At 33.6% G+C, this 25,457-nt stretch overlaps 1 protein-coding gene across 2 annotated transcripts in view; it reads right to left on the minus strand.

Moving 5' to 3' along the window:
- Nucleotides 1-5,886: 5,886 nt before the first annotated feature.
- The window catches only part of LOC138690943 (pyrokinin-1 receptor-like), a 310,043-nt gene continuing 290,472 nt past the window's right edge, over nt 5,887-25,457 (minus strand). Inside the window, exons 6-7 of one of the 2 annotated variants that reach the window (XM_069812527.1) lie at nt 21,983-22,139; nt 5,887-8,356 (exon numbers count right to left, since the gene is read on the minus strand). In XM_069812527.1, the coding sequence (XP_069668628.1) occupies nt 22,060-22,139 (80 nt within the window). In that variant the 3' untranslated portion in view covers nt 5,887-8,356; nt 21,983-22,059. Of the gene's footprint in view, nt 8,357-21,982; nt 22,140-25,457 lie in introns of those variants that run through there. The other variant, XM_069812525.1, reaches the window with a different exon arrangement.

Genomic DNA, 25,457 nt, shown 5'->3' on the forward strand with positions numbered 1-25,457 from the left:
ATAGGATGAATAATAGCCTTGTTTAAGTTTAATGAACAATTACTTCGTAGTAACACATGAACTGACTCCATCCCACGAAATTACTTTCAATAATTTTCCTTGTGGGGTCAGATATTGAACATAACCGTATATGAGTCATAATTTTGAGAGAACTAAAGAACCGTATGAAGGAATAATAATAATTTTAATAATAATTTGAGAAAAAATAAGATACAAGTAATAAGTGATCATGTGGTGTTAAAATGTGTTCACATTATTTGTGTCCATATTTTTAATTTATTATGATTATAGAGTCATCACACTTGATGTGTGTTTGTTAACTAACAGACAGACAATCAACAAGTTGGTCGACTGGCCAAGAGATAAATCGAGACAGCAACAGGTCACATGACCAGAAGATGATAATGATGATTATATCTATTTGCTTATTTATTTAATTATTAACATATTAATATATTTAATTTATCATTTATTTAATTGTTAATTAATGAAGTAAATAATTACTTAATTCATTCGTATTTTTATTTATTTGTCACCAACATTGAAATACGTTCAATTCTATGTTGCGTGTAATTATTTATTATTCAATTGGATTTTTCTATTTTATTTCTCATTAGTACCTAGAAATCAATAGGTATATATTAATTTTATCTATGTGATTGCTACCTGTAGAAAAAACAGATATATTATATCACAAGTTGTTTGAGGTAACACAGATGGAGAGAAATGTATGTTTTGAATAGCAGCTTTGAAAAGCTAAATTTCCAACTCGGAATGATTTATTTGAGAATATAGTTTTAATGTATTAGCAACTATGTTGATTTCTTTGATAGCGTGACGAAACTGTTGTTCTTCACTGTAACATCACTATTCAATTTCCTTTTTTTGTTGCACATATTTTCTGTGTCGTTTATATTTTGTTAAACATCCAATCACAAACAATTGTGTAATAATGGGGGTCATTCACAAGTGACGATAGAATTTAAAATCTCGTAACTTTTTAAGGAGTAAGTTTATATGAAATCAATGAAATGAAGTCCGGTTCTTAAAGAACTTAGTTTATTCAGGTTAAAATTAATTTTAAAACATTCAGAAATGGTACTAGTATTTTCCTCTATCATTAGTAGACTTTCTTTTTTGAGAATGATCAGCATTCAGAATATAATCTTGTGAAATATATTCTTTTTTATGTCAATCTTCAACAGTAACGACAAATTGTAAGGTTCCATTTAGAGTTCCGAACTTTATCAGTTCTGTTGAAAATTCTCTATTACGTTCATACTATCATTGAATAAATCCAGTTCGTATTTGTAGAGGAAAAATCATTATTTCCTGATGTGAATAAAATAAAACACAATAATTCACTCAAGAATAGCTTGAATTGCTATATATTTACTTCACGTGCTGCAACAATGAGAGAGAAACAATTCCAACAGCAGTTTATGTGAATATGAAAAAAAAATTTCTGACTTTTAAATAATTTTATGTAACTCTTTCTCTTTCATTACAGTTTGTCATTCTTTCAATTGAAAATATACTTCTCCAATACGTAGTGACAAAATAATAAAAAAGTTTGTCTAGAGCTATACAGATCTAGTAATGCAAAATAAGAGAAAACAGAAAAAAAAGTTTGTAATCCATTGCAGTATTTCCACACTTCCGGTTATATATTTCAAAACACCCTCTGTGAGTATAATTTACTTATAACATCACTGATAGTTACACTACCTACTTACTTATTGGCTTTCAAGGAACCCGGAGGTTCATTGCCGACCTCACATAAGCCCGCCATTAGTCCCTATCCTGAGCAAGATTAATCCATTCTCTATCATCATATCCCACCTCCCTCAAATCCATTTTAATATTATCCTCCCATCTACGTCTCGGCCTCCCTAAAGGTCTTTTTCCCTCCGACCTTATAACTAACACTCTATATACATTTCTGGATTCGCCCATAAGTGCTACATGCCCTGCCCATCTCAAACGTCTGGATTTAATGTTCCTAATTATGTCAGGTGAAGAATACAATGCGTGCAGTTCTGTGTTGTGTAACTTTCTCCATTCTCCTGTAATTTCATCCCTCTTACTCCCAAATATTTTCCTAAGAACCTTATTCTCAAAAACCCTTAACCTATGTTCTTCTCTCAAAGTGACAGTCCAAGTTTCACAACCATAAAGAACAACCGGTAATATAACTGTTTTATAAATTCTAACTTTCAGATTTTTTGACAGCAGACTGGATGATAAAAGCTTCTCAACCGAATAATAACAGGCAATTCCCATATTTATTCGGTGTTTAATTTCCTCCCGAGTATCATTTATATTTGTTACTGTTGCTCCAAGATAATTGAACTTCTCCACCTCTTCAAAAGATAAATTTCCAATTTTTATATTTCCATTTCGTACAATATCCTCGTCACGAGACATAAACATATACTTTGTTTTTTCGGGATTTACTTCCAAACCTATCTCTTTACTTGCTTCAAGTAAAATTTCCGTGTTTTCCATAATCGTTTGTTGATTTTCTCCTAACATAGATAGTTACACTAATCAAGAATTAATGTGAAAAATAGCTGAGAGAATTGAAGTAGTCTTTACTCTACCTTCTAAATCACTGGGGTTATGTTGAATGTCTGGAGAAATTCATAGAGCTCTTCCTGTCAAAATTATTTTGTCTGAATATTAGATATTATAATTCTATATGCAATTATTAATTTTTCCTAATGCAGACGTCTTTGGGGACATTTTGACCTTCATTGATTCATTGTATAGGCTAATATAGGTTTAGGTTCATTTAAGCAACTTCCTTAGTCTTAAGATATTTATGATTTGATCTTCGTTCTTTACGTCTTCCTTTATCTTGGGGTCGGTGGAATGCTTTCTTCGGTACATTTGTTGATTTTATTTTCTGTAAATGATTTGGCCAATTCTCTTGATAGAGCTGAATATCTCGAACTATACATTGAACTTTAAATTTCTTCCAAACATCTTTATTCCCTTTTCGTCCATCCTTCCTAATTCTAAAGTAGACAAAAATGTTATTTGCGATGATTGTGGTTTGGCTTGATATTTTGGAATTCCTATATTTCACAGACGTCTAGTGTTATAATAAAATTATGTAGTCGTAATTTTAATTGTACGGACATATCTTTTCCATATTTCCGTTTATAATTCCATTGATTTTGTTGCACTTCTATAATATTTTTTATCGGATTATAAATGTAAATAAATCTAAAATGAATTGTTCTATAGTTTTTTTTTAAATAAATCGTGCAATTTATGGTAGTTTTGATTTTTATCTCCAGTGAGTAAATTATGATTCAGTTCGTATTCAGCGTTCTTCAGGAAATGTGCATTCATAACTTAATATGGATTTATTATATCCATATAATAGCAGAAACTGATGTATACTGGAAGAGTAACTACATTATTTGGGATGTAATAGTTTGTGTGTACCACTATGTATGTGAATATAACGGAATAGATTTTACATCACTTTAATATTTACTCTTTATACTTCGTGTAACTATAAAGTAAGAAGTACACATACTTCTACATATAATGTATAAATGCCAAAGAAAAATTATTTCTCTATCTTTAAAATGTATTCCTATTTACGTTTAAATACGTTCCATCGTAGTATAATACTCGATGTTGACAATTTACCAATACGCAGTAAATTTTTTCTCCAATTTACTTTCATTGATTTCATACTTCAAGTTTTATATAATTTTACAGTTTACAGTACCTAATATCTAAGCACAGTGTGAAATGTGGTCAGTAGTAGATATATGATATGATTTTATTTGTTACTCAACCGTTCGGTCCTGCTGCTCTTCGCATTCCATAGTAGATATATATGACAGTACGAAGAAATATCTACTTCTCTTATAGATATTTTCTAGTTTTTTAATGTCAAATTTACTTTCTTACAATTCGTACTGAAAATCCTAAGGATAAAGTATATCCTTTTTCCAATATTTTCTTCATCTTTACCAAAGTTGTTCATTGCATGATCCATACATTGAGTGTTAAAACAAATAACACGATGAGGTCACACTCTCAAAGAAAATAAGGCAAACAAATGGAGTACTGCAAGGGAACCCCATCAGCCTGGTGCTCTTCAACATCATGACGGCTGACATCGTAGATATCACCAAGGACAGCGCGACATCGATCGTCATGTACGCTGATGACATGGTACTGGGATCGCCTAACAAAGAGGAACTGCAGTGTACGCTCAATAAACTCGAGAAATGGGCTGACGAAAACTACCTGCAAATAAATCATCTAAAATTAAGCAGATGACCTTCAGAAAGGGAGGAAAGCCCAACGCAAATGACAGATTAACGCTTCTCGGGGAGCCACTAGAAGTCGTATCGCAATTCTCCTACCTAGGAATCACCCTACAAACAACCATAAAATCCTTCAGAATACACGTACAACAAAAAGTGTCAGCAGCAATTAGAGCAATATACAGCATCAACCACCTGCAGCAATTATCAACAGAAACAGCAATGATGCTTTTCAAGACGGTCATAACCCCCATAGCAACATATGGAATGAACATAATTTGGGAAAAACTTACAAGCAGAGACATGGCACAAATAGAAACAGTGAAAGCACGCTTCATGAAAAGAGTGCTAGGAGTTGGAAAAACGGCACCATCGAGAATGACGTATGCCCTAATGAGAGAGACTTTCTTCATCGAAGACATTAGACGACAGCTACTACTACCAAGCACCAGCGCATATGAGACTACGCTCCAAGGACTACAGGAGAATAGGAAAGACATCCGCAGCGAATTCTACGCAACAGAGGCTATGTGTGCAAGAGAGTGGACACAACCCAACTACGAGATGAGGCACATCGTAACACGATACGCAATCCATGGTTTTCATCACAAGGTATGCAGCACGAAGAGTTTCCATGAGCCGAACCAAGATTGCGTGTGGGAATTGTGCAAAAACCCATGTGAACGATACCACGTCGAAAAGTGCACTGAAAGACGTTCATCGCACATTTGTGCGCATTTATTCTCATTCAAAACAAATGACACCTATAACATTATTTCTGAACGAATAACATAAAGCCTTTATCGGCGTAGCACAATATTCAACAAAATACCGACATAATTCGCACAAGGTATTGTTTAAAATAATTAAAAACCATCTCTAAAGAGATACTCTTTACTCTTTCCAACGTAATGATGCAGTTTTACTAATATCATAATTTTATGTCTTCCATTTCAAGGGTTGTGTGTCAGTTGTCTCCTTTCTTGTATTATTGCTTGTATTGGATCATTATACAGGTTGGTTTCTATCTATAATTAATTTTATATCTTAGTACGAGAGGACCAGATAATGAGAATAATTTTTGTTTCATGGTTCTTATTAATTTAATTTGAAGAGTCCACTGCAAGAATGATGGATGTCGCTTTCTTGTCGAAAATGAACCAAGACTGTCAATGCATAGCTTAAGACATATAGAATGTGCATAGAGAGTTATATGGCATTAACACTGATAGTCATTGTCCAGTAATGATCGGAAAATCTCAGTTAAGCTTTGAGCGCTAAGCATTTCAAACTTTCAATTGCTTCTCCGCAAAATGTATTCCAAATGACATCCATCATTCTTGCACTGGACTCTTAATTTATTATTTACTATTTTAGCAGATAAGGGCAATGTTGTGATTACATTTAATCATTTCAAGTACATGATGATGATGATGATGATGATGCTTATGATGATTATGGTGATGGTGATGATGATGATGATGATGATGATGATGTTGACGACGACAAGGATAATGATGATGACGATGACGATTTAAATATTTAATTGGCTGTTCTTGACTAAAATTTCCCTTTAGATACAGTATTGCAATTAATTTCTTTTTAAATTCCAAATATATGGAAACAGTTTGTGGCAAATATTATTGGATATTTTTCTCAGTAATGATTACCAATATCTTACTATAATTGAAATCAAATAACGAAAATTTATTGTGTACAGCAAATTGATGATTTTACATTTGAGGAGGTCAGAAGCAAAGGGGTACAAGTGACATTTCCAAGAACATGAAATAAGTACATTCAATGTAATCTAAAGCATCTAAAATTTTAGTTGCAAAGGAATAATATCGTTTAACAATATTACACACTAAAATTCAAACAAAAAATTTTACGAAATTTACTTTAAACCACATTTCCTCACAAATAACTTAAGTGTCCTTATACCCCTTTGCTTCAGACCCCCTCATTTGAATTCTCTCTCAACTGGAATAAAAAAATTAACTGTGAATAATGACTATAAAGATCGCGGAATAGAGATTCAAAATTAAGAAATATATCTCACATAGAAACAACACTAAGGAAAACACAAACTTTATAACAAATTCATGCGTTATTTCTTCACTAAATGAGATATACCGGTACTATGCAGAGATATAGCCAGATTTTATTGTTCCAAATTACCATTGTAAAGTAATGTTTATTATTGCAAGTCTCCTACCTTTGAAATGAATAATTTTAACTCATTAGTTCATTTAGGACATGGCGCTGACTTTAGCGTCCGAATATTATTCTATTTACTTATTTTCCTTCTAGATATTATTTGATTCTGGTTGAAACATCTCTCAACTTAGGTTCATTTGGTATCTCCAGAGGAATGTGTAATTTAAAAGAAATTGGGAATTCATTATGATCGCAATTATTAAAACACTTGTGAAACTTCTATTACAAGCAAACAGTACTGAGCTAGTTCATATACATACAAACAGTAATTTCGTAAAAATATTTTATTACAATTTTAGTCTAACAGCTCGTATTAATTTTAAATGCGACTTCATTGAATACTTAAGGGGTTAGGTACAGTTTACAACGGTAAAAGTTTTTGGAAATATTCTACTTTTTTTCTTCTCCATTACTGTATCTTGTACAATAATGAAAATTGGTGTGTGTGAAACACTGCCCTTCTGTTATAAGAAACAAATATTTTTATGATTAAAAAAACTCTTTTACTGTATATATTTTTTACAAATACAAAATGGTTGCAATCCACTGTGCAGTGATGAAACGTTTCCCTCATAATTCATAAACTTGTTAACTTTTTCATGTTTTCTCTCTTATTTTATTACTGAAACTTATGTTTACAATATCATCCTCTTTCAACTACATTGCTTAATAAATATTATATTGTTTTATTTTGTGTTAGGAGAAAGTACTGATACTTGACCACTATTTAAATGAATTTATTTTTTATCAGAAAATCTATTAAAATTAAAGAAGTGATCTTGCACCATATTGTAGATATAACGTACATAAATACACACAAAGAGTTCATCACAAAATGTAGAATAGTTTTTGAGTTATGTGGGAAATGCTTCATCAGCGCACAGTGAAATTAATTTTGAAAAAAATTTAAATATTTATTTTTAAATAGTAAAAGTATGTTTTCATATAGCAGAAGGACAGTGTTTTACACATAATAATTTTCATCATTGTACAAGATACAGTAATGGAGAAAAACATTGTTGAATATTTTCAAAATTTCACTATTGTAAGCTGTATCTAACCCCTTAAATGTCTGGGTCTTTAGTCTAATGATAATAGCAATTAATAATACTAAATTAACATTCTTGCAATTATCATCATTTAGTATTACATAAAGATAAGAAAAACTATCCATTTTACACACACGATGACCAATGTAGAGCTCGGCACTACGCTCTGACCGTCTTTATTCCTCTGGAAGGCCCGTAACTGAATCTAATAGAGTGATGGGTGATTTCCGGGTTCTTTATGGAAATTTTTTCCACGAGGAAAATTCCGCCTCCACCCAGAACTGAAACAGAAATCTTCCAGTCCGTAGCCAGTTGCTCTGTCAACAGGGTTACCCGGCCGCAACAATCCAAAGTAAATTGAGGAATGTATAATCTATTCTGCCAAAATGTGTCACTTTGCTAAAACAGTAATTTATAGAAAGATCAAGACTAAAAAAACCTTACAACTTCGATATGACATGAAACCCAAACCAATATTTACGAAATTATTATTGGACAATAAATCATATATCTCTACAATCACAGTCACACATAGATTGTGGGGTTATTCTGAACAAATTATAATCTTTAAGATGTTAAGCAATAATTATTATCATTTTCTTTTGCAAATTTTGCATGTTAATAATGCTACATTCTTCAGTCTTATCACATTAACAATGATAATTTAAGCAAATTTCCGGACATCACTTTTTTTAACACAACAACAAATGTAATCAGAGATGAAACCACAGGCTGGAATGAAGCTGAAAGCCGGCCAGTTGTGCCAAAGTCGACAACGCTCTACGTTCAAGTCTGTAACAGAAAGGAAACACAAATGATTAAACAATACACTGATTAGTTTGGGTATGGTTGATATTCATTTATTATTATAAAACTTTTATGATTGTATGAGAAATTTCTTGCTGGTAATATAATGATTAAAAGATGGGAGTTTTCGAACATGGCAAGAATGAAATTCAATAATGCATAATGTGATATGAAAATCGTAGCTGATTTGAATAGCTACTACAAATCAACAGCCGGGCACAATGTGTGTTAAACGAGTTCAAAGAGAATTTTGGTGTGAGTATATGTGTGTAATGTACCTAAATACGATTTCATAATGTTATAGTTCTGTGTTAAAAAATATGCAATCCATTTCAATTTCTGGTGTGCCAACAGATTGCAGAAAATGATGGGTTCTTAAGCAAATGGTTATTTACAGATGAAGCTGTTTTTATGTCATTGGGAGAGTAAACACACAAAATTGCATATCCCCTTCTGGTTTTTAAGGTCAAGTCCAAATGTTAACGTATGATATGGAGTGATTCCCAATAAATTGTATGGACCATTCTTCTTTGCAGAAAAGACAATATGCTATGGATCTTACTTGGATATGTTGCAGTTGTTTCTGTTGCTACAACTCGAGGAAGACAACAATATGAACATTGTATTTCAGCAAGATGGTGCACTGCTCATTGGGATTCGTCATTTTCAATCGTATGTGGTTTGATCGTTATGGATCAATTGCTTGGCCCCCAAACTCCCCAGATCTAACCCCTCCTGGCTTCTTCGTGTGGGGGGGGGGGTTGTTAAAGACACTGTCTATTCACAAGATTGCAGGAACATTGATAATCTAAGCAAAAACTTACTCAAGTTTTACAACAAATCACCCCTGTGATGTTACAACGAGCATGGGTTGAATTTCATTACTGTTATAAGTTGTCCAGAGAGCGCAATCGGGGTCATTTGTATAGTGCTGAGAAATCTCCCATCTTTCAATGCTGTATACTCAAAGTTTCAACAAATAAAATTCAGCAGTAAATGTCTAACAGAGTTTTCATTAAGCAATAACCAAACGGGTTGTATATTATATGCTGTTGTGCAAAAAAAAAAAAAAAAAAAAAAAAAAAAAAAAAAAAAAAAAAAAAAAGTGTCTAGCTATCAGTTGACGATAAATAACTTACACGAGATAATGTAGTACAGTATATGATCGCTATAAGTTAAAACATATTTTTTTACTTGGTTATTTAACGACGCTGTTTCAACTACGAGGTTATTTAGCGTCGATGAGATTGGTGAAAGCGAGAGGATATTTGATGAGATGAGGCCGAGAATTCGCTATAGATTACCTGTAATGTGCCTTATGGTTTGGGGAAAACCTCGGAAAAAACCCAAACAGGTAATCAGCCCAAGCGGGAATCGAACCCGCGCCCGAACGCAACTCCGGATCGGCAGGCAAGCACCTTAGGCGACAGAGCTACGGCGGTGGCTGGAGTTAAAATATACATAAGTCCATGAGTAATAAAGCAATATAATCGTTCATTAAATACTTTGATTAAGGATAATTACTTGGATGGTTCAAAAATTATTGACTAAGTGTTTTACTCCAGAGTAATCATTTATTTAAACAAGATCAACACAGATTATGAAAGGTATTCCCTGCCAATGTCTATGCACCTTTATCATCGATATTTGGGGTAGTCACTGCTGGACAACTGCCTGATGGTCGTCGTTGGAGGTGAACTTCTTAACCCGCATGACCTCTTTTATTGTGTCGAATACTGCGTGGTCGCTAGGGGCAATATCTGGCGAGTATGATGGATGAGGCAGCACTGTGTGCTCCAGAGCATGGCGACTGCCATGTGGGCTTCCATTGTCATGTTTGAGAAGAACATCGCATCCCGATTTTCCATGGCGGCGTTGCTGAATACGTCAGAAGTATATTGGTGCAGTGAACTGCAGTAGCGATCATTGTTGGTGATAGTATTACGAGGCAGCCAATCCAAAAGAAGGATTCCCTCCTCATACTAGGGCACAGTCGTTATTTGATTCTGGACGAATAGTCCCGACTGCCACTCTTTGCGACGAGGGCTCCTAGCTTGCTTCCACTTCAGTTGCTGGACGACCAGTGCTTTTGCATTTTGCATCACAGGCCTTGCCGCTTTTGAAGTCTGAAACATGGCTCGGCCACTTGGTGCTGCTTCCCCACAAACGGCTGCTAATCTCGTGTGAATGTGTGAAGCCGCCATTCCTTCCCTCCATAGAAACTACACTGTCCACCGTTGCTCATTACTGTTTCCATATTATCTTAGCGTTGTCCACGAATGCACCCCCCCCCCACACACACACACATACAGGCACGAAAGACGCAGTACTGATGTATCTGTGAGATGTAGCAACGTCATCTGGTAGCAATATGAGACTCTGTAATCTATTTTGAAATACACACCAGCGTGCATTTCAAACTGCTACTTTGCGGAGTTATTTTTTTAAATTTATTTAGTACATTTATTTCCACGGCAGAGTTAAGGCCAAAAAACCTTCTCTTCCACTCAACCAGTATGAGAAAAATAGCAAATATAAAAATAGCAGAAATAGAGGAACAATTTTGGGGGATGGGTAACAATAATTTTTGAACGACCTAAATATTATCCAAGCAACTATTGCATGGATCCCTATGAATGAATCAATAGTGTTTCATTTACAATTTGAATAGACCAGAATACCTTTAGAGGAAAGAAAGTGAAGACATTATATACAGTATCACTCCTTCAAGGACTGGATGTGTATTCGGGTGTTTGCGTTGCATATCATAAGCTTGTCATGCTAACAAAAGATACGCTTTCAAAACCTCACACGGTAAATGTAGGAATGGATCAGAAAAGTTTCGGAGGTGGATGATGTAATTAATTTTATTATTGTTACTATTATTACATTTATTACTATTATTATCATTGTTTTCAAACAAGTACGTCATCAAAAGTGAAAGCCTATTTTAGAAATAACGTATCTATAGCCTAAGTATAGGGGTTACAGTATGTAGTACTATTTGTAATATAAAGTGAGTCAAAAGTCAGGAACTATTGAAATAATGTGTTTCAGGTGCAGAAATTGTGCTGACGGAAGACGAGGGGGTTGAAATTACGCTGCTGGTTGGCAGTTGCAGTGCAAGAGATATTGCTACAGAATTAACTGTCGACATCCTGACAGACACCCAATCACCAATAGTGCAGTCGTGAAGTTACACTAACGCTTCAAGGTTACTGAATTGTGCATGATCGACATCCCTCAGGCAGACGGCAACAAATGAAGACATGTCAACTTCAATCAATTTTAGCTGCTGTTTCTGAGTCCAATGAAGAATATCAGGCGTCTGTCTCATGAACACATCAATCAGAGAAGCATTGTTCGACTTCTGCACGAAGTAAAATGGTATCCATACAAACTGTGGATCCTACACACCTTAGTGAGAATGATCCCGATTGTCTCTAGGAATGATCGAGAAGAACTAAGAAGTCGCAACGTGAATTCTGTAATCTGACGAGGTGTGCTTTTATGTGAACAGTGAAGTCAACACGCAGGACTGGCATCTTTGTGGTGACACCAATCCCAAATGGAGATGTGTCCAAAATGCAAGATGCTGATAAGATAATCGTGTAGTGTTGGATATGGGGTGGGAGGATCATTGTTCCATCTTATTTTCTCGAAGAAGTACTAGCCTGTCTTAGAGGAGTGTGTCTTACCATCAGTTGTGATTGAGGACGGAGAGTTGCCTACAACGTTTCAACAGGATGATGCCCTGCAGCGTTATGGATTAATTGTGTCAGTGGCTGGATGACCAGTTTCTGGGGAGGTGGATAGGTCGGCGAGGCTCGGATGAATGGTTCGCGATGATGTTCCCTGGACATGATCTCCTACCAATTGTTTACTATCTTTGGGGTTACCTGAAGGGAATGGTTTGTTCCACCAAGATTCGTGACCTACACGAAATGCAAAGGAGGATACAGGAATATGCCACGCAAATATAGTCTGCCTTAATCTTCAGTGTCCTGAAAAACTGGGAGCATCGTTTGAAGATGTACCTTGCTGAAGAGTATCACCATATTAAGTAATCATAGACAATACAAGCTGAAGTGAATAACACTATGTTTTTCTTACTTTGGGTTCGCTTTATATTTTATCTAACTGAATTATGTCATATAAAAATTTAATTTTGATAAAACTGAGTACCTATCGATGATAAAATATCTATTTCTGTACGAATTTTACAAAGTAAAGTTATGCGGATTTAGTGGATTCATTAAGGCATCATTTACTTTCGTAAGCCACTATAACATTTTTTGCAATATTTAAGAGAGGAAGAAATAAGATATAAAATGAACATTGTATTGGAAGACCTATTTCTGCGACCACTCAAGAAAATACCGATGTCGTGCATGACATGACTTTTGACGATCAAACAATTATTGGCTCTAACTTATATTAGACACTGAAAATTTCATATATGAAAGCTCTTTCACATCGTGTATAAGAATATTTATATAAGAAAATTATTTTCAAAAGCATATATAAATATCTGAACTCTGATCAGAGACCACTTCAAGTCGCTTTCGCATCGTTTTTGAAGGGGATTATTGTAACATTATATTTCGCATTGTAACTACTATGGGCGAAACATAGATCCGTCATTATTATTCAGAAATAAAAGAACAATTATTAGTAGAGTCTAAACACTCCGGATCTCCCCTCCCAATGGAATTTTACGTTGAGATATCAGTATGAAATGTTCTTCACCTTGTTTTTTAGGACAAAGACAGAATAATTATGACAGACTCTTAAAAAAATGTAAAATTGTGACAGAAGTGTATTATCCTTGATTTAACTACGTTCCAGGGGAAAATGTCGTAGTAAACGTAGCAGTAAAACTCCCAAAGTTGTAGACCTATTGTTCTTGCAAAATAATGCACCCGTTAAAAAATCCCTGATTGCATTGCGAAAATTCAATTGATTCACCAATCTCCGTATTTGCCACTTTTACCTTCTCGGACTATTAGCCCTACGTATTTATGAAAATAAAATTGAAAGAAGGAATGAAACTGTAAAAAGTATTGTAAAGACTGATTTTCAGACAACGATAAACCATTTCTTTAGGGTTAAATTACTTCATAACCATTGTAAAAAACCACATCGCATTAATGGTAAAGAAATAAAAATTTATTTTCATAATATTGTATTTTTTTCACGTTAGGCTAAAGTTATCATTACTGTCTCTTGAAAGTAAGAAAGGAGTAAGTAAAAATTAATGGACAATGCACTAGCTGTTATTTTTATGGAAGAAGGTCGATGTTCTAAACAGGATAATGAAATGAAAGTAAATAAGGAAACATTGGGCTTATGTTTGTTACAGGTAAATGAAATAACGCTAATTTAGATGAAGGACCAAATATAGGAATTCTTGTCAGCTTTACATCCCTCTGTTCATTTCTTAGTGTAAATATTATACGAAACGCGTCCAGGAAGTAAGCTTCCCTGTGGCCATTTACATGAAGAAAACACAATTTCATGCCAGCTATTTTTAACATGTTTCCGACCGGAATTGAGACATTTCTCATACAGTGGGATCAACACAGAGATACAGGCGGCAGGCTTCTACGATACAGGGGTACAAAAGTTGTTTTCTCCTGTTAAAAACTCGTCGACATAGTACAGGTACACGCCTCCATATTTCAGGCTATAACTCAGAAATCTCTATTGGCAGAGACACGAAACTTGCGTCACTGAAAGCAGAACGTTCACTGAATACAATGTACTATCACTAATATTTTTAACTATTTTCGCAGCGACTAAAAAATACAAGACGTTACTTTTCAGCATAACCTTGTAAACATGGTCTATTTTTAATAAAAGTCGTATACATTCCGTCTCTTTAATATGGCGTAAGTAGTGTTAAGAGGATTCTGTGGTTAAAAATGAACAAAAATTCTTCCCCGCTTCTCATTTCAGATATGCCTGCATAGCTTAATTTCGGAGGCGGCCATGTTCTACCGGATAAACATACAATCTTTCAATAATAATAATTTATGAAGCATTTACTATCCACTGTATGGTTAAACAGTTATTAACGTAATTATGATATACCTACATAGAGAGAGAAGGTAAGAGCAATGAAGACTGTGATATAATCTTGAAGATGTGATATATGAGACAAGTTATTAAATGCCTTAGCAGTAGTTGAGAGAGCTACAATATTATTAATAAGTCTGACATACTTCAGAGGTAAAGTCAACCATGTAGTAATAGGGCTTATATTCGTATTTGTTGTGTCTGTGCTGGAAGTCACTACTTGTCATTCCTTGTGAAATATGATTGATTACCTTCTGTGAAACATGATTGATTGGTTACTCATAGGACTTTCAGGACATTTCAATAGACTTTATAGATCTCTTGGATATGAAACAACAAGTTTTGATGGAGAAATCGTTGCAATAAGTGAAAGTCTCAGAAATCTTCTATGCCACATTAATAAATTTAAGAATTCAGTTATATTGTCAGACTCCAAAACAGCTATTCTATCAATAGTCTCTAAACACTCACCATCTCACGCAGCAGAAATAACTAAAATGCTCTCTCAAGTAATATCACTCAATAAAAGAATTGTATTCCAATGGATACCATCCCATTGTGGAATCCTGGGAAACGAGAATGCTGATGCATTAGCAAAGAAGGGCAGCACTGCTACTTACAGACCTGTTACTAAATCTACGTATTACTCTGTGAAAAGATTTATTAAATCTACATACTTGGACTTCAACAAACAAAATTTGATAACACAATCTCAAGGGATAAAATGGAAATCTCTGCATCGTAATCCACAGTTAATTCCCGATTTACCACGAAATTCGTCTGTAGCTGCATTTAGATTGGCAACAAGCTATGATTGTTTGGCCAAACACCTGCATAGAATTGGAATATATCAGTCCCCTAACTGCCCATTGTGCAACTCAAACCAAGAAATGGATTCGGAACACCTCAAAATCTGTGTTTCAGTGGCTGACCATGATAATATCTTTGAAAAATATTGGAGTGCAAGAGGTCAAATGACTTTATTGTCAAACGCCTGGCATTAGAAAACAACAACATATTCTACATCAGTATAATATAAAACATTTTATTTACGTTTAACTCTGAATCTCCGACGTCTATTTCATTACTTGCAATTTTATTAGGACATCTCATTAGAGCAAGAGTAACTTATTTTAGTAGACTTCATTATTGTGTGAAATAATTGCGTAGGCACTATTGGAAACTGAATAGTTGGAACTGTGTGTCGCTTAAGTTGATATGTGATTTATTTCTGTAATATATTTAACAACTCTTCCGTAACGGAATGATGAAACATTACTCTTGAAAATTCTTCGTTATCGGAAACAAAACTTTACATCAGACTTGTCAAGGACATAGGGCAAGTTACGAACTTCTGTGTAACAAAGTGCACTCTGCGAGCGCTGTGGTTTGAGTGGGCGTACGAGATAACATCAGTCAGGGGTGTACTGTACACAGGGAATACGTGTGTGTATCTAATGTTTATCCACTTAACTTTACGTGATTCGGGTTCCGCATATTGCAGATAGATGGCAGGAATGTGACCCATTTTTCTAGTTGTACACCACTTCGGTGGGCCACACTGTACATGATGTGTATCTGTGGAGAATTATGTCATGTACTAGGGCATAGATGGGCATCGTGCCTCACTTGAGAAATAATGCCTCACAGAGCTCGCTCTGAGTGACATCATCTTCACAGTCCCCGTTCCTCCCTCACGCAGCTCCTAGGCGTTGGCAGGTTCTATATCAGTTTCATAAGCAATATCAGTGGTGGCATAATGGCATTATCAAAGCAGTGTGTACGCGTTAGAAAACGATTATTTCTTGAGAAATGGGAGGAAGAGTTTTTTTGCTGTTTAGAAGGGGAGAATATACGACGTATGTTATGCTCGAAAATCCTATTAGGCATTAATAAATTTAATATACAACGACATTATTCCTTATGCAATAAAGAACATGCTGAATTAGAAGGTAATACAAATTAAATGTTATAACAGAATAAGTATATATATATATATATATATATATATATATATATATATATATATATATACTTATTCTGTTATATTACTAGGCATATCTGAAAATATAAAATGAATTGTAAATTACAAATTAAATGTCATTTTCGTCATGTTAATGAGATTTATAATTCTTTAAGTGTTGTTTATAAAAGTTTTCTTTATTTCTACAGTGAAAATGTAGTGTTTTGGTGTTATTAAACTAAATAAATTAGAAATGTAAACGGAGTTTAACCGCTAAAGTAATAAGTTGCAGCTTTTACTTCTTCCGAAGAAAATTCATGATCTTAACATTTTCATAGTATATTAAATACGACATTTTACCTTAAACACGCTGCATTAAAAGGTACGAGGAATTAAATGTTGTTTGTACGTATTATTTCCAAAATAAATTTATAAAATAAATATCAAATGTGCGTAGAAAACGAAATATGATTTTCTGAAATTATTTTAGGTCGAGAACGTGCTAATCTATTAAATAATCTTAATAAACGCCAGAATATTCAAGAAAATAAACGTAGACAACGAGATGGAATATTATTGGCTAGTTGCGCATTTTCTCGCCTATGATATAAATCAATTAAATGATGGAAAAATAGTAAAGAGGTTTATGATTAAAGCTGCCGAATTAATTTGCCAAATTGAATAAAAGTTTTCGAGTCTCTCGTGTTAACGAAGGGCTTTCCTAATAATTCGCCACTGACCGCCTTAGCGATTACGATAAGGTGACGCAGGTCACAGCAGTTTATATTTCCCATCCTACTCTGCAGTCTCCTCTCCTAGTAAACAAACTATTTCAGATCGAGTGCCTCACGTAACCGAAAATTGTGTCCATGTATGTACTAGGGTAAATGTGTGTGTTCGTGTAAGTGTAGTGTCTGGAATGAGTGATGATGATGGCGAGGAAGGGAGAAGGGGAAACCCGGTACCGGCACGTAGCCTACTCCAGTCGAATAGCACCAAGGGGGCCACCAGGCTTAACGTCCCCGTCCGACGGACGAATCACTATCGACAGTGACATATGCCTTCTCTTTATATGCACTGCGGAGAGATTTGGGATTTAACCCAGGCATATTGGTGCACAATTTAGTGATTACAAGTTGTGAACTCTCCTAGTCCCGAGGTAGAAATTTTACATGAAAATTTCTGATCCCGCCGGGAATCGAACCCGGGGCGACTAGTCTGGAGGCAGACACGCTACCACAGCTATCTCGCTAACTCGGCGGACTGGAATACGCTATTACAGTAATGAAAAGTTCATACTAGACTATACATAGCCCTACTAGAATAATTTATTTAGGAAATGTATGTTTCGACAATCATGTTAAATTATATTTTTTGGAGATATACTTGGCAATAATTCTTAATAAAAATTGTTTCACGTCATAATACAAATAATTTGAAACATTATTATATTGTGAATGACACACCCATTCACGAATAAATGCACAATAAGCTAAATCCTAACACCTTTTCAAAATTTTTCTACACTGAAAATTTTTTCTAAATAATACTAAGATAATTCAAATCTTTTTTTGTTTTTACACACATATATAGCTACAAACTTCTGAGTTTGCCCTTATTCCTGAATATTTCAACCTCCAACATGTTTGTGATGTTTTCTAGAAATAATTCTTCCCAAGTCAGTTTTTCTGTAAACTATCCTCATAATGGACTCTATTTGAGAATCTTTCCAACGTGGTCTTCGTTTAGTTTGGTTGAGATTCATTTGTAAAAAAAACTCTTCGTACCTATAAGTGCTCCCAAATATTACTTCTGGTGTAAACTTATGAGGGAGATGGAGTTTAAACAAACAAATAATAATCACAGTAAATCTTTTAACATAGCGTTATAACTTATAGTTAGATTTTCAATATGTTACTGAAATTTTTGACTACTCACAATTTCAATTTTTTTTTATAATCAATCATTTTCATTCTGTCGACCTGGTTGGCGAGTTGGTATAGCGCTGGCCTTCTATGCCCAAGGTTGCGGGTTCGATCCCGGGCCAGGTCGATGGCATTTAAGTGTGCTTAAATGCGACAGGCTCATGTCAGTAGATTTACTGGCATGTAAAAGAACTCCTGCGGGACAAAATTCCGGCACATCCGGCGACGCTGATATAACCTCTGCAGTTGCGAGCGTCGTTAAATAAAACATAATATTTTTTATTCTATCATCTTCCACGACGTTCTTATAATCATGCAGATGATATATAACGTAATGTCGCTGTATATTATGTGTTTTCTACGCATTATCTTGATTGCGCCTTGAAAACTTCATGCTAAGAAAATTGAATAAAACTACAGTTATTGCTGATTCTTAAATTAATAGTGCGGTTTGAGTGCCAATTAATAGTATTCATAATTGCACTGATATCCCTAAGGCAGTGATGTTAAAGCAAGCTCATTTTTCTGACCTTGATGTCGTGCGCGGGCAGGAAGCGCTAAGTATGGAAAGTGGAAGGGTTATGTATATGAATAAGCAACCTGTTGGATTAAGAAAACAGTGGTGCACAAACTTCAAACGGAACGTGAAATTTTATGTCGTTATTTTTATATAGCTCCTTTCTGTTTAATATTATCTATATTGTCTGTAAAACAAAAGTACTAACACTGATTTCTTAATATTGCACTTGTGTTTTAAATCTTAATAACATAATAGAGAGTTAAGAAGGAATATTCACTTAAATTCCATAGAAGTATAATATTATACTGTATTAAGTGGATGAAACACATCATTCATAAAGAAAGTGATATTCCAAAGAAAGAGATTGAGCATAGCATGATAATTTGGAATTTATATTGATGGTATATTTAGCCTTACAAAAGTAATCAATAAACTAATCAAAACAATATTACAGTACAAAGCAAAGTTACCTAGGTACTGCATCTGTTTTAAGTGTAACTAATGTTACATAACAAAACTCTTATCGCATTATGCTTTTAAGGTGATATTTGTGAGCAACTTCCTGTCATCAGAATATTAAATTATTTTCTCGAAATCTGCTGAAGCTATAGAGCTGAAATTTTTACAACACATGGGTTCATATTTTTTGCTTATGATGTAACAGTAGTTGCTTTGTTAATTTATTTCCTTACAAACAATTTCCATGCGAATATTTTCAAAAATTTGAATACACTATCTTCAGTAATACGTAGAATATACGGTATATTAGATTTACGAAAACATTCTGTAAGGCTACTTAATAAATAGGCCTATACCTGAAAATTTCACTTTACTATATGAAAAGTTGAGAAAATATTTCTTTTGAGTAAAAAAATCAAACTTGTGAAAAATGAGCATGAAAATTAAAACTTACATTCTTATAATGCACTTATACCTCTCAGGTAAATCTAAAAATTAACATGGATACAGTTTTAATAAGTTCTCTTCCCTTTATCTATTGAATCAGTGCTGGCCATCCCTGAATATAGCTCGACCAAGCGGCATATACCACCTCTTTCGTCTGTCTCTTTCCTTTCCGCTGTAAAGCGCTCAGGCTCTCCTGGGCTCTAAAGCGCGCTCTTGCTCCTGTGGGCATCAATTGACATGCCTGCCCTAAGGTAATGCAATCGTGTAATGAACAAAAATTGATCACCTTCCCATATAATAAACAAAAAAGATTTAATTAATTTTTTCCATTATCCCAACAAAATAAATTATGCATTTTAAAATAAAATAAATATATAAAAATCTATGGGATCTCATTAACATGTGCTACCGTGCTGTTTTGAGTAGGTATTGGAAAGCAAGGATTTGTAGGATTCGTACTAACCGTGTATTTATTCACTCCTGCCACCTCTCTTGTGGCGAAAGAGGGGAAGAGCATCGTTGCCCGCCAGCCAGACTGTTTGCACCGCGAGTATCTCACACACAGAGGGCTCATACTGACTTGATTGTTTTAGATGGAACTAGATTATTTCTCGAGCGTAATCGATTAGCGCGACCATTTACAAAACCATGAATACAATATTTTCACAATTTAGTAATCTTTTTTTTTTTTTTAACCTAACGTAGATGATTTGTCTCAATTTTCGTAACATATTTATCTAGAAATATAGTCCGAATCATCTTACGTAATATCCCAAGGGTGAAACCTAACTATTTTTCCACCATTTCTACATATGTTAGTGGATTGTGGTGATTTTCTAGTTTGAAGGTTGAATTTTATTTTGCTAACTTCGTTTCGAATTTCGATCTGTTAAATACTACAACTGGTAGTGATTTTCCAACAGTTATGTTGGAAGCAGTAACAGATGTTGTCGGCAATGCAAAATTCTGAAAATTCAAATTGTTCTAGATCTCTGTGCTGAATACTGGAAGCTAATGAAATTCGAACATACTAATAATTAATTCATATCAGTATTATATTAATACATAATAGTTATTTTATGTCTTGCGTTGCGTTGTGGTTGCAATTCAAGATTATAGTTTAATAAGTGTAAATAAATATGGCATATGGTATGATACATGCACTTGGGTGATCGATAGAAAATGCACACCGAGACAACAATTATATCTAGAATAGCAAAGTTAATAGGAGTAAGTAAGTATTCTTAAGCATACATTTCAAAGTGGCATTCGGTTTTCGGAGTTTGCACTAATTATTTCACGTGATCAAACAAAATACATTTTTAGGTTAGGTCTCGTGAATCGTGAACTGTTTAGTCAAAGCAATTAATTTCATGTTGTCAGACAAATTATATTTTATTATTAGATCATATTAATCTACTAATTTCCAATATAATGTGCGAGACGTCCAGGAGGAAAATATAGGCCTACTCTTTCACAAATTATTGAACTGTTTAGAAAACACCTCCCAGCATAAAGGTGAGATGTGGTAAATAAGTATATAATCCAGACTTCATTATTTTTAATAGTATATCATTATTGTTATCGTTATCGTTATCATTATCATTATCATTATTATTGTACATGGCATTGTGGTTTTACCCTCCTTTGTGATCTCAGGTATTAGTTGGCAACACTGAGCAGACGGTCAAATTAGCCTTTTAGGAACTGCTCTTACGTGATCCTCACTATATTTATTTCAAACATAACTAAAGTTCTTTAGAAATCTTCTTCAAGCTTTATAACTGAATTTTGAATTACATTAAAGAAGCAATTTACAAACTCTTAGGTACATTCGACAGTTTCTGCAATATGAACATGCACATTAACAGTGTGTAAAATAAAAATGCAGCTTCTATTGAATAACTGGATACTGCAAATGAAAGTCCCATTCAATCAATTCCACTGCCATTACAAATTTAGTCAACACTTAATGTGAATTATCCTTTAAACCTTTTCATGGACAATGGAACTTCATTTCCCATTACATTCACTAGATTCAGTTCAGAGAAAAACTTACAAACCGATCATACCACGAACTAGTCTCTTCTATCTTTCATTATTGTAACTTTAATCATAGGAACATCGTTATTTACAACGTTTAAGAAAATATCAAACGACTGCATAAACAATAAAAAGATATCTATACTTATTAAAAGCGTATGTTTAACAGTTCATACCTATGTAGATGATTTGATGAGAATATAGCGATATTGTTGACGGACGGATTGTAGAATTTTACAAACATTCTGATGTATCATACATCGGCTGCTACACAGGGATGTGCACCTTTACCTCCCGCTGACACGTAGTACTTGAAGGAAGAATGCAAAGTCTCTGTAAAGAAGGAGAATTATTTTTACATTATATTGCCTTGTAACGACTAAAAACTGTACATTGATTGAAAATAAACAGTAACCCGTAATAATATAACAATAGTTATAGGACTACTTAAATTCTTTCCATTAATTTGTTAAACTATCGAAGTTTTAAAGAAACTAGAATACATTATTATACAAAATAAAAACGAGGTTTTGCAATGTGCGTGAAATATGAAACGTTGTATATGGTAGCAAGAGAGAAGGTATTATTCATGTACAACCAATAAAATATATTGTGACTTTCAATATTAAACAACGCGTATATTCGCAACACATGACATTCTTTCAATATTCAGATTCCATGCATTAAGTGAAGCGATTGAAAGGATTTCTTTTGAGAATATCATGGTTGCATCATAAATTTCTCTATTGCTTTGTAGTTGTGACTATAATATATATGATGTACAATCCGATTTTATCAAACCTGAGAGAGAGAGAGAGAGATTTTCATAAAATTTTGTGACTATAACGTGAACTCATAAGAAATTTAATAATTTATATAACATAACGGTATCAACAGAAACCTTCTTTGAACTGGGTAACTATTTATCAAAACAAGTTGATGAAATTATAATTATAAATGGAAACTCAAGTTATAACAATTATAACCAGAATGGCATCTCTCTTCATTAAAAGACAGTAACAATAGAAATTATGTTGCTTTCATGTGAGGGGTTGCTATCTAATATGGAGATAATATAATAAATATGATTGGATCAGGCTACTGAAAAAATTATGTTCAGCATGATGTGTTAATTAATGATATTGTATGTTAACACAGAAGTGCTTCTGTAATTATTAGGCAGCGCATTTTCGTTCCCAAACGTACAGCGGATCGAGTAGTTTCTTCTGGTAGCTACATCTGTTACGTCAAGTGGATACGTAAGCAAGGTCGAATTGCAAGCAGGTACGCATGAGGTTATTAAATAAAAATTATGTAATGTATTATAATATGCTCCTGTAACGTCATATGACGTAGAAACAACATTCTCTTAGTTTAAACAAATTTTATGTTCGTAAAAGAGTTGCATTTCATAATCTCAGAATATAGACTAGTATAGAATATGTATTATAGAACATAATAGTTAACATGATAGATATTACCTGTAAATACTATATATATATTATATATTCAACTAATTCATTTAACGAAATCAACTCCGTTACGATGAACAAAAACATATGTAGTCTGAGATTATGAAATTCGTACCTTTTACTATAACCGCCATTAAAAATTTGTTTAAGCTAAGGAAATGTTCTTCCTACGTCACATGACGTTACAGGGACAAGATAATAATAATAAAAATCAATATACAAATTATAAATATTTATAATTTACACAATATGTACAAGTAATTAATTCGTTTATCAAAACCTATCCCGTTGCAGTGAACGAAAATATATATTCTGAGATTATGAAATGCAAATCTTTTACGAACATCACATAAAATTTATTTAACTAAGAGAATGTTCTTTCTACGTCATATGACGTTACAGGGGCATATTTATAATACATTACATCATTATTATTTAATGACCCCATGCGTACCTGCTTGCAATTCGACCTTGCTTACGTATCCAAGTGATGTAATATATGTAGCTACCAGAAGAAACTACTCCATCTGCTGTAAGTTTGGGAACGAAAATGCGCTGCCTAGTAATTATCAATACATTTTAATCTTAATATAGATATCATTTCAGACGAATAATTTATCTTTCTGTACCATCGACTATCGATGAGATTTATTAATAGTAATGGTAACTAAGATGATAATGACGATTGGCTGACATAATAGGATTAAACAATAAGTTAATCATAATGCGAGAAGTAACCGAATTTTACATAAATACTAATGACTGAGTTTGAACTTCGACAATATTAGTGAGCTTAAGTTGAATAAAAATGATTAAAGAGGACATATTACTCCTATAATATCTGTATAGGCCTAAACTGTATTATGATATCTATTAATAATTTCATATTATAGTAATTATACTCAATTATTTTAGGCTGTATAAATTATAACGTTTTATTGTCGTCCCGTTTGGAAGTATAAAGAATGAACCATAAATAATGTCATTAATTTCAGGTGGTTGTTCTTTGAACTATTTCAAACAAAAGAGTCGAATACCATTCTGCTGGTTTTTGCTTCCATTTCGAGATAAAAATTGTTTTATAATATGATACGTTTCATAGCGTGTCTTGGGAAAGCTATTGATTGAATTCGAAATATGCTCAGTCAGTTTAAGAGAGTTGTGTATTTTGACAGAAAATGATTGAAATAATTTTAATTTTGTCCTTGAAATGTGGAAAAATTTGATCAAAATTACAATTACAAATTTAACTTTTCATTTTTCAATGGAATTTGTCAATGTTAGGGCCTACATTTGTTCTGATCAAATTTACGCATATTTCATGAATAAAACTAAAATTATTTATTTTTTCTGGATCGTAATGGTTCCGTATTATGTCTATAGTCACAATGCAATCCATAATTTGAGAAAAATCTCCTAGAATACTGAGGCATATCTACTTTGAAAATTGTCACTTTTAGTCGTTTGTGATTAGCCTTCAAGCATCTAGGGAACGTTTAAGGAAATGATTGTCTCATAACCAAATCACGATGAAAGACACGTTCATGTTAAATTTTCAAAATCTTTATATATCCTATGTTTTGGTGCATTTGGTCGATTGTCGAAAATCATATCATGCATGGAATGGATATTTTATTGAGAACTCACAGAAACAGATCTTACAACAGGATGACCATGTTTGATTTCCTTTCTTCCTCTCTTAGATAAATTATGCAAACAATTTTTATGGTGTACAATATCTCCCAAAATATTCACCCTATTGGCATGAATTTCCTATCAGCAAACTGTGTCTCAAATAAGTACTTTATCGCTTACTTAATTTGATGAAAATTTAATTCGTCACTGAAGTGATTTCTTTAAAAATTCACAATATAATATAAGCTAACTTTTATCACAAAGTATGGAGTAACCTAATCAATTGTCAAATAGCATACTTCTTTCCATGGTAAGAGATTTTGGTTTTATTTTTAAGGAATATCTAAAGCTAACTACAGTAGAACATAGAATACCGAAACATCCGTTAACCGAAAGCGTTCCAGTCTGCAAATTCAAATTTGCGCGCACGCCATGTAGAAGTTTCGCTAGCGCTGTTTGCGAGATTTAGCGGCACAAAAAAATGAGTCTCAGTTCTAAAGCAAAACAAAAAAAAAACTCTTTTCCTAAACTTTAGGCCTACTTT

This window comes from Periplaneta americana, chromosome 16 (genome assembly GCF_040183065.1).
Source record: "Periplaneta americana isolate PAMFEO1 chromosome 16, P.americana_PAMFEO1_priV1, whole genome shotgun sequence".
Lineage (NCBI taxonomy): Eukaryota > Metazoa > Arthropoda > Insecta > Blattodea > Blattidae > Periplaneta > Periplaneta americana.